Raw genomic sequence first — 13,985 nt, 5'->3', positions numbered from 1 at the left:
TCTTTATTAATATTATTCCAACAAGGGTATAAATAAACATAGTCTGTGTAATAAAACCCTAAAACAAAATTGAATTTGAGTGAAATACAGGGGAACCAACTGAAGAAAAGAACTTTTGAACTGCAATGCATGCAGAGAAGCTTTCAAATAGAGCTCATCCTTTCCCTTCACCTGAGCTGTCATGCTGGAGGGAAAATCTATAAATGCAATAGAGTGGAGACGCCTTCAGTCAAAGTACACACCTTGCTAGACATCACAGGACTCATACTGGAGATAAACCTCATGAATATAAATGAATATGGAAGGGTCTTTACCCATGGCGCATCCCTTATTAAATATCAGAGAATTCATCCCAAATAGAGACCTTATGGGTGTAATGAACTTATTCAACCTCAGAGAATTCATAGTAGATAAAAGACCTAATGGATTTGGCAAATGTGGGATTTTATAGCCAGGCTTTATTCTATATCTTAGTTCAAACCTAAAGTTGCCAACCTGGTTTAATATATTCTGGAAAATATAATAAAACAAATTTTCCTAGATAATGTGAAACGTTCCATTACCTTTAGAGCCTTTTATGCCAGTATTAGTAGTGAGAAAAAAATCTCATTAAAATATAAGACCTCTATTGCCTATGTCCTTACTCTTAGTATTTTTTTCAAACTGTAATAAGATCATCTAGGTCTTCATTCTGAATTATAGTAAATATAAATGGAATGCCTTTCTTTATTCTTTTCATCTGAAAATGATCTGCTTATTGCAAAGCAAATATGTAAAGTAACACTCAAAAGTTCCTCCATGCTAATCTCATTCCTCCTTGTTAAAATGTTGGCATATATGCTGCCATGTATTCATTCAGAAATTTTTCTGTGATCCATACCAAAAACACCCAACGTTAGAATCACATTTTATAAACTATACTACAACTCGATTTTCTGAAAACTTAACAGCATATTATGAATGTCTCTTCTAGTCTAGTGTGCGCATACATATAAATGTGTGCATGTAATTTTCATTTTTATAGTTACTGCCAAATTACCCTTTGAAGAATATATATCATTGTTTTTTTTAAGGTTTTTAAGATTTTAGCTTTATTGAGGTATGATTGATATATAAAATTATAAGATATTTAAAATGTGTATGTGATTTGAAAGAATTCTCTTCATCTAGTTAATTAACACATTCATCACTGCACGTATTTATCTTTTTTTGTAAGAACATTTAAGTTCTATTCTCTCATATCATTCTTAAAAGTATTAAAGTTTGAGCTGATTAAAACATAATTAATTTTATTCTCAAAGCATTCTAAAACAGCTGATAGGAAGGACCATCAGCTTTCCAGCTAAGAAACTTTTTAAAATTACTTTGCTTACAAAAATATTTCTCTTTCTTGACACAAAAAGCAGAAAGTCATATTTAAAAAAATATGAATTAAATATTATTGTGACCTTACTACCTCTAAGGAACAAAGTTGCCTTAAGGCATCTTATTGATTATTAAACTTTTTTTCTGTGTTCCAGCTTCACCCCACTCTATTATAAATAATTGATACAACTGTATTTATAATAAATAGTATAGGAGCTTTTTTTAGAATTAGTCATCAAAAAATAAATGTAAATTGCTATGTTGTCGAGAGCTCTCGCCCCTGGGCAGACATTCCTTCAAATGTGGTTCACATAGAACCACAGTACCGTGGGGAAAACATAATTTAAACCATAGAGAAGTAACACTCCTTTTCAGGGAAATTGCCATGCCATTCTAGATGTTGCTAAAACTATAGAGCTCCTCAAATACCGCTGCTGGCCTCAGAGACTTGGTTATGTCATGATTTTCCTTCATGTAATTATTACTTTAGGAGAGAGTCAAGCGCCATATCACTTTTGTTACTGGAAATGACCACAACTTTGCAATCTTAGAGATGGGCACTCGGAAGTCCGGGGACCTTCTCCGAGGTCCCTCGTAGTTGATGGAGCTCTGGGCTCCCCTCGAGGATGCCTTGCCTCACTAAGCTCGAGCCAGTGATTATACAAATTCGTGAAAGAATGAGCTTGTGCTGCTAACAGGCTCCTACTGAATTTTTAATAAATGTAAGATCATTTGTTCAAAGCAATGAGACCTTTACAAAATGGTTTTTCAGATTTATCTCTGCTTCTTTCTCTTCAAAGCAAACTAAACTTTCCATTTCACTTGATTATAAATATTTGGGTTTCTAAAGAAAATAGCTTCACTTTTGTCATCTTGCAACAGTTAGAATGTGAAAAACAAAGACAAATGTAGAGTAAAATTGAGTATGTTGCACTTTAAAATAAAGATTGAAAAGAAGACAGTCTAAATCATGTCTCATGATTCTAAATAATTAATTTAGATTAATCTAGAAAAGTTATTAATTTATGACTAATAATTAAGAGAAAAAGACTACGAATCTCATTTCTCACTTGAATAGAAGGTTCTTTTAGTCCATGACAATTCCATCGTTTTTGATTTAATTGTTCACTTTAAAAATGCTCCAAAGCAGATAGATGCCTAAAAGGAGTTATCATATGCATCATTTATAACCTTAACTTGCTTTGTGGACCAGTAGGCTGAGTGGTTTAATTGGGATAAATGGAGCGAGTAAAAGACCAATGAACCAGTGTGAAATTTTCTTGAATGAGTCAAGAGAGGTTCCTGGTTAATTTACGGTGGTGCAAGAGTATTATGAGCTGCTTCAGAAAGTTATTTATTGTGCTCCCTGAATGATGGATATACTCTGTAAAAATACAAAACAATAGGCATTTTCTAAACATCTTGGTCCAAAGTCTATTATAAACTGGAAGGTTTGACATAATCGTCCTGACCCAGTACCCTCTTTAGAACTGTTAACTACTAAAATAACAGCGAGCTGAGAATCAGAAGATCTCAATTTCAGTGCCAAACAGGTGGTTCGCCTTAGGCAAGCCACTTACCTCTGTGTCCCAGTTTTCTCCATCTGTAGGCAAGTTAGTTGTGTGAGTAGCCATGGCTGAATTAGATGTGACCAGAAATAAATACTAAGGAGATGTAAGAGTTTTAAAGTATTAAATATTTTTATTCTCTCCTACATATCCAAATACCTATTTGACAAGACCCAGTTTTAATCCCATCTCCTTTTTGAAAACTTAGTAGACTCTTGCCATCTCTTATGACGTTTCATTCTATAACTATTTTTTAATGTGCAAAACACCATACTAACGTTTATGATATTATGATACTGTTTTTTATGATTGGTTCCCTGTTTCCTTAGTTCAAATTTGATTCCCCACCTCAACTGTAAGTATTTTGAGAATAAAGATTATCATGGAGTAGACACACTACACACAGTAGTGATTAAATTCCTTCTACGGAAAAGCCATAATTGTGAATGGAATGTGTTTAAACGTTTGTTCATTACCTAAAATCTCTAGTATCACTTCTTTATTTCAGAATTATTCATTACTAAGTAAATGTTCGTCATTAAAAGTAGAATGTTACGCTCTATAAATCTTTGACTTAATACTCTAACTCTTAACGATTCTCTTTTTTTGTAAGGTGGGACATCTTGGGAGCTGTCATTGGTACGGAATGTGGAACAATAGAATCAGGTTTATCCATGGTCTTCCTCAGAGATGGAGAGAGGAAATTATGCACTCCCTACATGGACACTACTGGTTATGGGAACCTGAGATTTTACTTCGTTATGGGTAGGTACACTTTGAATGAATTTTGTTTACTTAGGGCAGATTCTAGGCTGGTACTTACTCATGAGGAAGTAAGATTGTTTGTTATTTAAAATATAAAATGAAAATTTGTGAACTATGAGTTCTGCTGGTTGAGCAAAAGCCCGTGGTGCTCACACCAGCTTCAGACGGGCCCTGCTGGAACCATCCTATAAGCGAGCTGGTCCTGGCGTGCCATGACTAGACCTGAAGACAAAATGCTGTAAGACCTTCCTCTCACCTCTCCTTCAAAGGCGGTATCTAAAAAGACGGTGGGAGAGAAGCTAGAAACAAAGCAATTCTTTTGTTCAAAGCCTCTAGCTTCCCAAAAAAACAATCATCAAAATGAGTCATTTGTTTTCATGGATATGTCATCATTGCGTAACTCTTTTGTTGTGGGAAACTGAGAAAGAAACAGGTTTATAATACTTTATATCACTTTCATAATTCTCTCTACTTTCTAATATGTTCGCAAACACATAAAGAAAAAGTGTTCATAAGATGCATTTTTCTTCAGATTATGGTAGAGCAAATAAATAGTTAAAAGTTTGGGAAAATACCCAAGGAGGAATTAAGGGTTGAAATTTGTGACCTCTCAAATTTGTCATTTTAGTCAACAAGAGCGGCAGTTGCTTACTCTTTCACTGGATGTCATTCCAGAAGTGTGAGTAGGTGTCACATGCCTTCCTTTTTGAGTGACTGGAAAAACACAGGCAACATCTGGAAGTTAAAGAGGAAACAAACATTGTCCCTCTTTGATCTTCCTAGTACAGATGTCAGTGCATCAGGACACGCAGGTCTCCGGAGCGTAGCTTCAGCAGTGGCTCTCTCTTTCTCTCCCCTTCCTCATTTCCTTCAGCTCAGAGCGGCGTGGTAAACTCTAGACCGTGTCATGCTCTCAAACACATTGCCTCTGTGGTACCACCTCATTTCCAGTAATGATCTATCTGATAACAGGGAAGTCGTGGATATAAAATATAGTAATGTCATCTTCCTACCAGAGGGTATCCTCACCTTGACTCTCAAATGATTTGTATCTTTAAAGACCCGGAGCTCATTTCCTTTAAATGGCTAGAATTCAAACTGGCTCTCATTTTATTAAGAGAGATTCCTGGGAAAACTTAAGCCTCCCTCCAAACATTGTAATAAACATTTAGTATGCCCATCTAATTTAAGTATTTTCCCTTATTACAATTTTTGACATAGTATATTTGAATTCTTTATTTTTGTCATAGTGAGTCATAATAAATCAACCCAATTCAGTGCCTTTATGTAAGAAATCAAGTCATCCTTATGTAAGTGCCTTTATATAAGAGATTAAGGCACCTTTAATTCTTTCTGGAGCAAAGCAGATTATTAATGAATCAAAATAATATTGGCCATGAGGGAAAAATTCATTTGAATGAGCCCAAAGTACATTATCCCAAAGAAAAGCATCTCCAGTTAGTTTAAAAAATTAATGAATTCCTGTTGAATATAGAGCGCTGTGCTGGGATATATGGAGAATACAATTGGGAAAGTAATGGTACCTTCATCGCAGAGTTGCTGATCAGTGAGTTAATACACGCAAAGCCCTCAAAAACAGTGCCTAATAAATAGTTAAGACTCTTATATCTCTGTTTTTATACGTGTAAAAATTACTTAGAGTGCTTGCCCACAACTAACATCCAGCTATCGGGGAGAATGCAGTGGGCTGCGATGGAATGAAAATGCTGAGAGAGTGGAGAGGAGGCTCTGGGTAGCTGTAGTGGAGGGATTAGGGGAAAGCTTCATAAAGGGAGCAGCATTTGAACTCAGCCTTGAAGGATGGACATGACTTGAATTTAATGGGAGAAGAGAATGCCAAGCTAACCCAGCATATTGAGAAGAAAAGCATAAGGATAAAGGTACATGACATGTTTGGGGCTGGGTGATTTTCGCAATATAGTTGAATGGAAAGATATAAGATGGAGCCAGAGTAGGGGTTTTCCTTAATATCATAGTCAGGAGTTTGGATTCTCTTTCTCTAGGCTACATAGAGCCATCAGATGATTCCTGTCAGTTTTGTAACGTATTCTCACCCATGTTTTAGAAAGATAATTCTGAAAGGAGCATGAAGGAAAGACTGAAACAATCAGAAATTAGAGGACAGGAGACCAATTAGGGTAAAGTTGCCAGATTTAGAAAAAAAGACAGCTATTTCAATTTGAATTTCAGATAAAGAATAATTATTTGTATAAATATTGTTGGTGCAATATATTTTATCTGGCAACCCTAAGTTAGAAGGCTACTGCACTAGTCCAAGCAACTGAGGAATTATGGCAGGGATGGTGGTAATAACGTGAAGGAGGGGACAGAGAATAAAAAACTGAAGAGAAGAAACCAACCGAAGTTCACACCCAACTGACTGAGAGGATTATGAGAACAGTATTGGAGAGGACAGGGCTTTCTCTCCTGGGTGACTGGAAGAATGGTGCAATTCTCCAAGATAGGAAGTGTGAAAAATAAATAAATATATAAACTGCAAGTGTGGAGTAGAAGATTTTGATATTAGATATGTTGAGGTTGAAGCTTCTGGAAGGCTATATGAAGGTAGAAATTCTACTTAGGAGCTGAATTATGTTTGAAAGTCCTCAGTGTACAGGTGATACTAGAGCCTCTTCTCCCAAGAAGAAGGCAGAGGAAGCAAGGACATGAGAAATTCTTAGGGAGAACGCTCATCTAGGTGTAGGTGGAAGAGAACTAGACAAAGGGACTGAGAAAGGACAGAGAAATGCAGGAGGATGGTGTCATTCTGTGCTAAAGGAGGAAGAGAAGAGAGTGGTTCAGGGGTGGGATGACAGAGAGGTGATCAGCAGTGTAGGGAATGCCACAGAGAGAGAGGTCAGCCAGGATAAGGGCGGAGAACGCATCAGTGACTTTTGAGAGAGTAGTCCCCATGGTGTGGTGCCTGGGAAGCCAAAGTACATAGAGTTAAAAGAAATAAAGACACATATCAATGAAAGAGGACTGCTCCCTTAGAAAGTTCATCAGTAGGGGCGGCCTCATGACCAAGTGGTTAAGTTCACGTGCTCTGCTTTGGCGGCCCGGGGTTTCGCCAGTTCGGGTCCTGGGCACCGACATGGCACTGCTCATCAGGCCATGCTGAGACGGTGGGGTCCCACATGCCACGACTAGAAGGACCTACAACTAGAATATGCAACTATGTACTGGGGGGCTTTGGGGAGAAGAAAAAGAAAAAAACAGATTGGCAAGAGATGTTAGCTCAGTGCCAATCTTTAAAAAAAAAAAGTTCATCAGTAAACAGAAGAAAAGAAAAGGGGTCTGGATCTTGAGGAGAAAGCAGAATCCAGCAAAGATGTTTTTAGGATAGGATTGGACAGTAGGGCAGGATACGGTAGGATAAGACTGGACCTATAGAAAAGACTTTAAGACATTACAAGCTGCTGGAGAACAAAGCAATATGGGAAGAGATTGAAGATATAATGGAGAGTTTATAAATAATGCCTCATTAAATACGGCACCTTAGGAAAACCAGGGGCTGGTTGGTAATCTAGACCAGATCCTACTCCCTCCCTCTTAGGCCCTACCTGTATGTTCTTCCTGGCTTCATTGCTTGATACATATCAATCTGCTGTGACTACCATGTCTACAAAATTTGCTCAGCTTTCCAAATTCAGTTCAAGGTCTGTTTCCTTCATTCATCCATCCATTCATTTATTCAACGCAGATTCATTGAGGACCAGTATCCAGCACTGTTCTTTGAGCCAGAATGCAGTGAACAAGACAAAAATAACCTAACACACATCATTCATTCATTTATTCTTCCTTCAACAAATATTTATTGAGCATCTCCCAGATGCCCAGCTCTCTTAGCCCGCACTGTATCTCTGTTCTCTGAATTCTGACTGCAGTGTTGGCAGCACAACACAGTTTACTGCTAATTATCATTCTTCCATGTATAGTAGTCTTGTTTTCCTTGCTAAATTACAAAGTTTTTGAGGTTGAGGCTTATTTCCCCTTCCAGCCCAGTGTCCTGCACATAATTAAATAACGAAATCACTTTCCTAATATAAATATCTTAAAAGCTGCTTAAAACAGGATTTTAAATATTTTAAAACTGTCCACCTAGTTTTTATTGGAACGTTGTGTACTTTAATTGCTGTACAAAATGCCCTTGGAGTCACACCTTCCCACAATCCATCAAAGGGGATGAAACTGGAGAAGAATCTGTATCTTGCTGTCACTGAAACTTCACAGAACTGATAAATTGCCCCCAGAGGGATCTTTCAGATAAAATCTGTCATCATTTTAAAGTCTTGGCTCCTTTTGGACTTCCTTCTCCTGTCATTCTGGGCTGGAAGAGGCTCCCACGTGTATTTCAGTTCTCTCTGAAAGGCAGGTGGAGTTCACGAACGGTTCTGAAGAGAGCAGAGAAGATTTACGGGGAACAAATTAATGAAATTAGAGATAAGGGGTGGTTCTGTTCCTGTGTCTCTGGGTATGGTGCTCTAAACCCACACTGCCTGTGACCTTTCCCCTTTTTTTGTTCTTTTTTGGTAAGTCTTTAATATGTGCTCAATAAAGAAGTTACATTTTTTAAGTAGGAATTTAATTTTTCCCCCAGAGACTGTCGTTTAGAATGGCTTTACTAGTTATATTTATCATTACATTGAAGTACGTAATGAAACACTAAAAATTATATCAGATGTCGAAATCATAAGATTTTCTCTACCAGTTGTTGCCCTTGAACAATCAACATGTATTAGGATGAGGTCTACATTATCACCGTATCTGGCTCTATTCTCAGTTCGGTAAATATTTATTTATTAAATCAGTAAATATTTATTATATGCCAAGTTACATATGTCTAGCAGATGTAAAATGCCAGATTTCAAGGCTTCGCAAATCCCACCGTCCAAGTTACTTCTGTTATGCCCTTTCTTGTACTGATGACGTTCTGCCTTACTTCACGTGACGTCAGTAATTTCTCTCCAAGCTGAGACCCTAGTTACCCAGGTTGAGCTGGAGCCAGACATTTACAATAATTGACGCTTTCTTTCTTTATATACATGGTGAGTCTCAACCATTATTTGTTGATTTTACTAGATTAATTCTCAGAGGGCAACTTTATTCCAGAGTCTTGAGTTTGCCCTACTGTCACCACAGCGTATTAGCAACAGAAATTGCCTGTAGCTAAAAATTAACATTGATGGTGGTTAATTCAAGAACTGGAGAAATTTTTTTGAAAGGTAGTAATAAAATTAAAAGGTTTAATATTATAAATTTTGGACCTTAGAGATGGAATGTTTGCCAGGAAAGAGATGTACGTATCTACCCTTCTGCTATTATGGTTGGTGCTGTTTTGAAGGATAATGATGAGTGGGGAGAGGCTTCTAGTTGGACACATAATCCTTTAAAATCCAGGTTATGCAGTCAGTTGACAGAAGCCATCCACAGTAAGGATTATTGGCCAAACAGTAAAGAATAGAGGATCAAGGATTAAAAGACGTGACATTAATTCGTGGCTTTCCACCAGTTAGTTAAATGATCTTCAGTTTTAGGTACCAGTTTCTCTGTTACTCAGTTTCATCATCAGGATGATCTTAATTACCTCTCAATTCTGATGTTCCATCATTTCACATGACTATAAAGAAGAGTGACAGGAAGTAAGTTACTCTATGTACCTTCCAAAAATCAAATGAAGTACCAAAAGTAAAAACGAAAAATGTAAAATGAACTGCGCTTAAGATACAAATACCTAATATGTGCTAAAATGTTAAAGATGCTATGTGCAACACTTTAAATAACACTACGTCAGAAATCTTTGATTCAGTGAGTCACTACACTTTTTGTAACACCATAAGCAATAGGTTCTGGACTTTGGCCATAAAGACCTCAAACATCAGGAAGCAATGGTTTATTAAAAAGCAGAGCACATCTTTTTAACGTGGGTTGAGATATCGACATGCGGTTAGGGCTCGTTGCAGACTACGATTTGAGTAATCTCGTTAAGTAAGTAGTTACTTTGGCCTTCACAAATGTCAAGACTTTGATCTTTAGCATGGCCAAGCTGAACTATCTTCATAAAATCATCCTTTGAGTCTGATTAACTTTGGTTAGAGTCATTCTTAAGTGACGTCTAGGTTCCATAATTATTTTTTTTATTCTGAAATTTAACACTGTGTTTGACGTGTTTAGGAATGCAAGTTGGTGCTAACAACTTAAATTGGTTGTGCAGGAGGAATCTGTGACTCTGGAGATTCTCATGAAAATGACATCATCCTGTACGCAAAGATTGAAGGAAGAAAAGAGCACATTGCGCTGGATACCCTTTCCTATTCCTCGTATAAGGTACACATGCCAATCTGCATGCCACGTGACCCACCCCCGACCTCCCTAGACAAGTCCAGGCCCAAACCGTGAAGACCATGCTGGGTGCAGAGGATAAATCTCTCTTCTGCCAGCACAGAAAGATGCCAGATTTCTTTAAAAGTGACACGAGCAATTTAACATTCACTTTTTCCCCAATGCAAACGATAATTGAGGTTATATCAGGAAGAATGAATCACAGCCTATCAGAGACAATAAGGTAGAGCCCAATACTCTGACTGACAGTTATTCTTGTCCCCATGAAAGCCCTAAAAGTGGCTTTAATTATGCAGCCTCACAGACTTGCTATCGGGCATAATGAGTATTTATCCTGCATTCCAAGATTTCCTAGGCAGAAGACGTTACAAAAGTACAGATTGTTATTACCTTTGCTTTTTTCTTTGCTAATGAGAGCCAGGGGTTGTCCTTTTCCTTTGCCTTTTGGATTTGGGACAGGTGTTGGCTCTGGTTATGGGCACACATTTTCAAAATTATCTGTGTTGCTTGTCATAAGATGTAAAATTATTCTTTTCAAATGAAAGATTTATTTGTATGGCACACTCACACGTTCATTATAGCTAGCCTCTCCACACTGATGGTACCCTCGGGACTTTAAAGAGCTTGAAGACAGCCAGCATCTAGCATCTCATGGTTTCATTTAGGAAGACAGGAGATAAACAACGAGGCTAGAATAGGGAACAAACAGAGAAAGTATCCGGCGCACTCCACTTGCCGGGGTCACCCAAGTTATACCATTTGGAAATTCACAATGGACTGTTTTTCCAGCTGTGACTAAGTAGGGTTACACCTGCCTTGGTCCTCTGCATGTCTCAGACCAAATCAATTATGTAAGTTATCACGGATCAATTCATTGGCTCTGGCTGTTTCTGCTTAGAGGTTTATTTTCAGAATACCTCGTTTGGCAAACCATGAGTACTACACAAATCCACTTTAAAAGAGGACTGATGATAAAGTGTAAATGTCAAGTAGATAAAATGGATACACATCCTTTGATAACTTTTAAAGACCTTACACCAATTTATCTTCAGGCAGAGAGGGCCTGATCAGTCACACACAGAGTTCCAGGTGTCTGCAAAGGAAGAATTCTGAGTAACTAAAACAAATGCCCCCTGAGGACAGCATCTTCTATGTGAAATAACAAATGGAATACACAGGACGTTGCCTGGTGCTTAATAAAAGGCAGTTATGTACATAGTATCTGCAAGACTGAATCTACGAGAATTCACGCAGGCTCACATGGGGAGGATTATGAGTGATTTTGGTTTCCTTTGCTTTGAAGGTTCCATCTTTGGTTTCTGTAGTCATCAATCCTGAACTTCAGACTCCTGCTACCAAATTTTGTCTCAGGCAAAAGAACCATCAAGGACATAACAGGAATGTCTGGGCTGTAGATTTTTTCCACGTCTTACCTGTTCTCCCTTCGACAATGTCTCACATGATACAGTTTTCCATTAATCTGGGATGTGGAACTCATCAACCTGGTAACAGGTAGGAAGCCCTATTTTGTGAATGTGTGAACTAATTAAAAATGAATGCGTGGGGGTTGGCCTGGTGGCATAGTGGTTGGGTTTGTGAGCTCCATTTCGATAGCCCAGGGTTCATAGGTTTGGATCCCGGGCACAGACCTGTTCACCACTCATCAAGCCATGCTGTGGCAGCATCCCATATACAAAGCAGAGGAAGGTTGGCACAGATGTTAGCTCAAGGACTATCTTCCTCACACACAAAAAAAGGAATACATGGACTTTGCTATTAAATGAGAACAAGTTCTCAGTAGGTTCTCAGCTGGATTTTTAATAAAATATCCATTAGTAAAATACACACTTTCCCCAAAAGAAAGGTTCTTCAGTTAATATGCAGAGTATGATTGGATAGATTTTAAGTAAAAGTGACTTCGTTCTGAGAGCTTGGTCTTAGGTATCAGAGGTGCTTGCACATGCTGTGGCAGCCATCCATTCCTACAGATTGTGAGAGAGAAGAAAAAACTAACAACTGGAAGAAAAGCTTGACCTCATGTTGGTTAGTGACCCCCTAATAAAAGGCACAGAAATCAATTAACACTTCAAGAGCTGTAATTTCTCAGTTTCACTTGCTGAAGTGTTGCTCGTGTCCTTTCTAAGAACTTTGTAGTCTCACGTTCACAGGATGAAGTGGCAGTGTGAGACGTGGTAATTGCCTTGCCATCTATCAAATTCAAGAGCCGCAACTCAAGCTACCATTTGTTGTCTTTAAAACGTAGTTCGTTTCTATAGCAGTAATTTAACCATTTGCCCTTTGAAGGCTGACCAGACTTCAGTGGAGGAGAAAAACAATCATTTGGGAAACAGCATCTTAAAATTTTTTACACTCCTTCTACAAATGTTTAATGCACTTAGCCATAGATGAATAATTTCATTTTGTTTGTTATCTCTGCCCCTTTTTTCTTGTGCTTGTTTTGGTACTATCAGTGTCAGTTTAGAGTTTTCTACCAACCATGGGCGCTCCTGGTCCCTCATTCACACCGAGTGTTTACCTGAGATCTGTGCTGGACCCCACCTCCCCCACAGCACTATCTACTCCTCTGAAAACTACAGTGGGTGAGTAGATGCTCTCTAAGATATCAGGAGATGTGAATTCATGTTGCAGACTCAAAGTCAATGAGTAATCTTGAGACTAGTATTTTTGACGTGATAGATAAGGAACCTGCCTTCTCTTTTTCTGCCGACTTAGGAATGTTCTCGTTAAAAAAAAACAAACAGTAATTTTAGTAAATCTGATGCAAGATCACAATTTTTAGGGTCATCCATTCTTGCAGTACTTGGCTGTTTTATGTTGGATTACATAAATTTAAATTCTATATATAGTGAACCTATAGTTATTGCTAAAAGGCTTATTGCCAAAATACGGATAGATGAAGCATAGAGAAGTGAAAGAAAGTTAAGCTTTGGCAATAAACCTGGGTTCAAATCCTGATTCTGCCATCTACTTGGATCATGATATTTACTCTCTCTAACTTTTCACTTCTCTCCCTGTTGGTTACGATACACCCCTTTGGTACACCCCTTTGAGGGCTGTTAAGAGAATTAAAGATGACTGTGTAAAATACGTGCCACTTTACTGAATAAGCACTAGATAAATAGTAAAAATATTTCCAAGGATAGCAAAATTAAGTTGAGAATTATTTTCTTTCTTAGCCTCTCTTTAAATGTGCGTAGGACTAGGGGATAGTGAAAAATAGAGAGTACTCAATGCTAGTCAGCACCCCATCTCTGTGCAGATGCTTGTCCTAGAATAATATCTAAGGTCTGAGTATTGATGCAAAATTTCTAAAAAGAATGTCTAAAAACAAAATAAATATCACTTGCTGTTAAGAAGAAACCCACTATTCTAGCATGATTTTTTTAGAAGTCACGTGTCTGTTTTAAAACGATAAACAAACTCTACAAGTGAATTTAAAGCATTTATTACCAAACTTTAGTGCTCTGCCAAGCACACAGAGACTAGAACATCAAAAACATGTAAAACAGATTCAAAAGATGGGAACATAGTTGCGAAGCTGTTTTGTGCTAAATTTCTTGCAGGTGGAACCGAATAACGATCCCCCTTCCCAACGCAGCACTAACCCGGGACACCAGAATTCGCTGGAGACAAACGGGACCAATCCTTGGAAACATGTGGGCAATTGATAATGGTTAGTTTCTGCCTGTCATAATCACATGCCATTGATGCAGAGTCTTCCTGTGCTTTTGTTCGTGAGCACAGACTTAATCACGTTTCTAAGTCATGGTCTTGCGATTCATTAAACGCCCTTTCTTCCCCTTCTCTTTTGCATTCTGTTAGAAGCCCAGGGATGCACAATCAGAAAAAAAAGGCAGCGAAGTCAGCAATATTAGATGCTAGAATGTTTCAACATACATAATT

At 37.9% G+C, this 13,985-nt stretch overlaps 1 protein-coding gene across 2 annotated transcripts in view; it reads left to right on the top strand.

The window, feature by feature from the left end:
- The window catches only part of RELN (reelin), a 459,315-nt gene that overhangs the window by 287,457 nt on the left and 157,873 nt on the right, over positions 1 to 13,985 (top strand). For both annotated transcript variants that reach the window (XM_070617061.1, XM_070617060.1), the window contains exons 12-16: positions 3,547 to 3,698; positions 9,934 to 10,046; positions 11,365 to 11,573; positions 12,533 to 12,661; positions 13,646 to 13,755. In XM_070617061.1, the coding sequence (XP_070473162.1) occupies positions 3,547 to 3,698; positions 9,934 to 10,046; positions 11,365 to 11,573; positions 12,533 to 12,661; positions 13,646 to 13,755 (713 nt within the window). The remainder of the gene's footprint in view (positions 1 to 3,546; positions 3,699 to 9,933; positions 10,047 to 11,364; positions 11,574 to 12,532; positions 12,662 to 13,645; positions 13,756 to 13,985) is intronic.

The sequence above is a fragment of the Equus przewalskii genome, chromosome 4 (genome assembly GCF_037783145.1).
Source record: "Equus przewalskii isolate Varuska chromosome 4, EquPr2, whole genome shotgun sequence".
NCBI lineage: Eukaryota > Metazoa > Chordata > Mammalia > Perissodactyla > Equidae > Equus > Equus przewalskii.
This window is presented reverse-complemented; position numbering and strand designations above follow the sequence as displayed.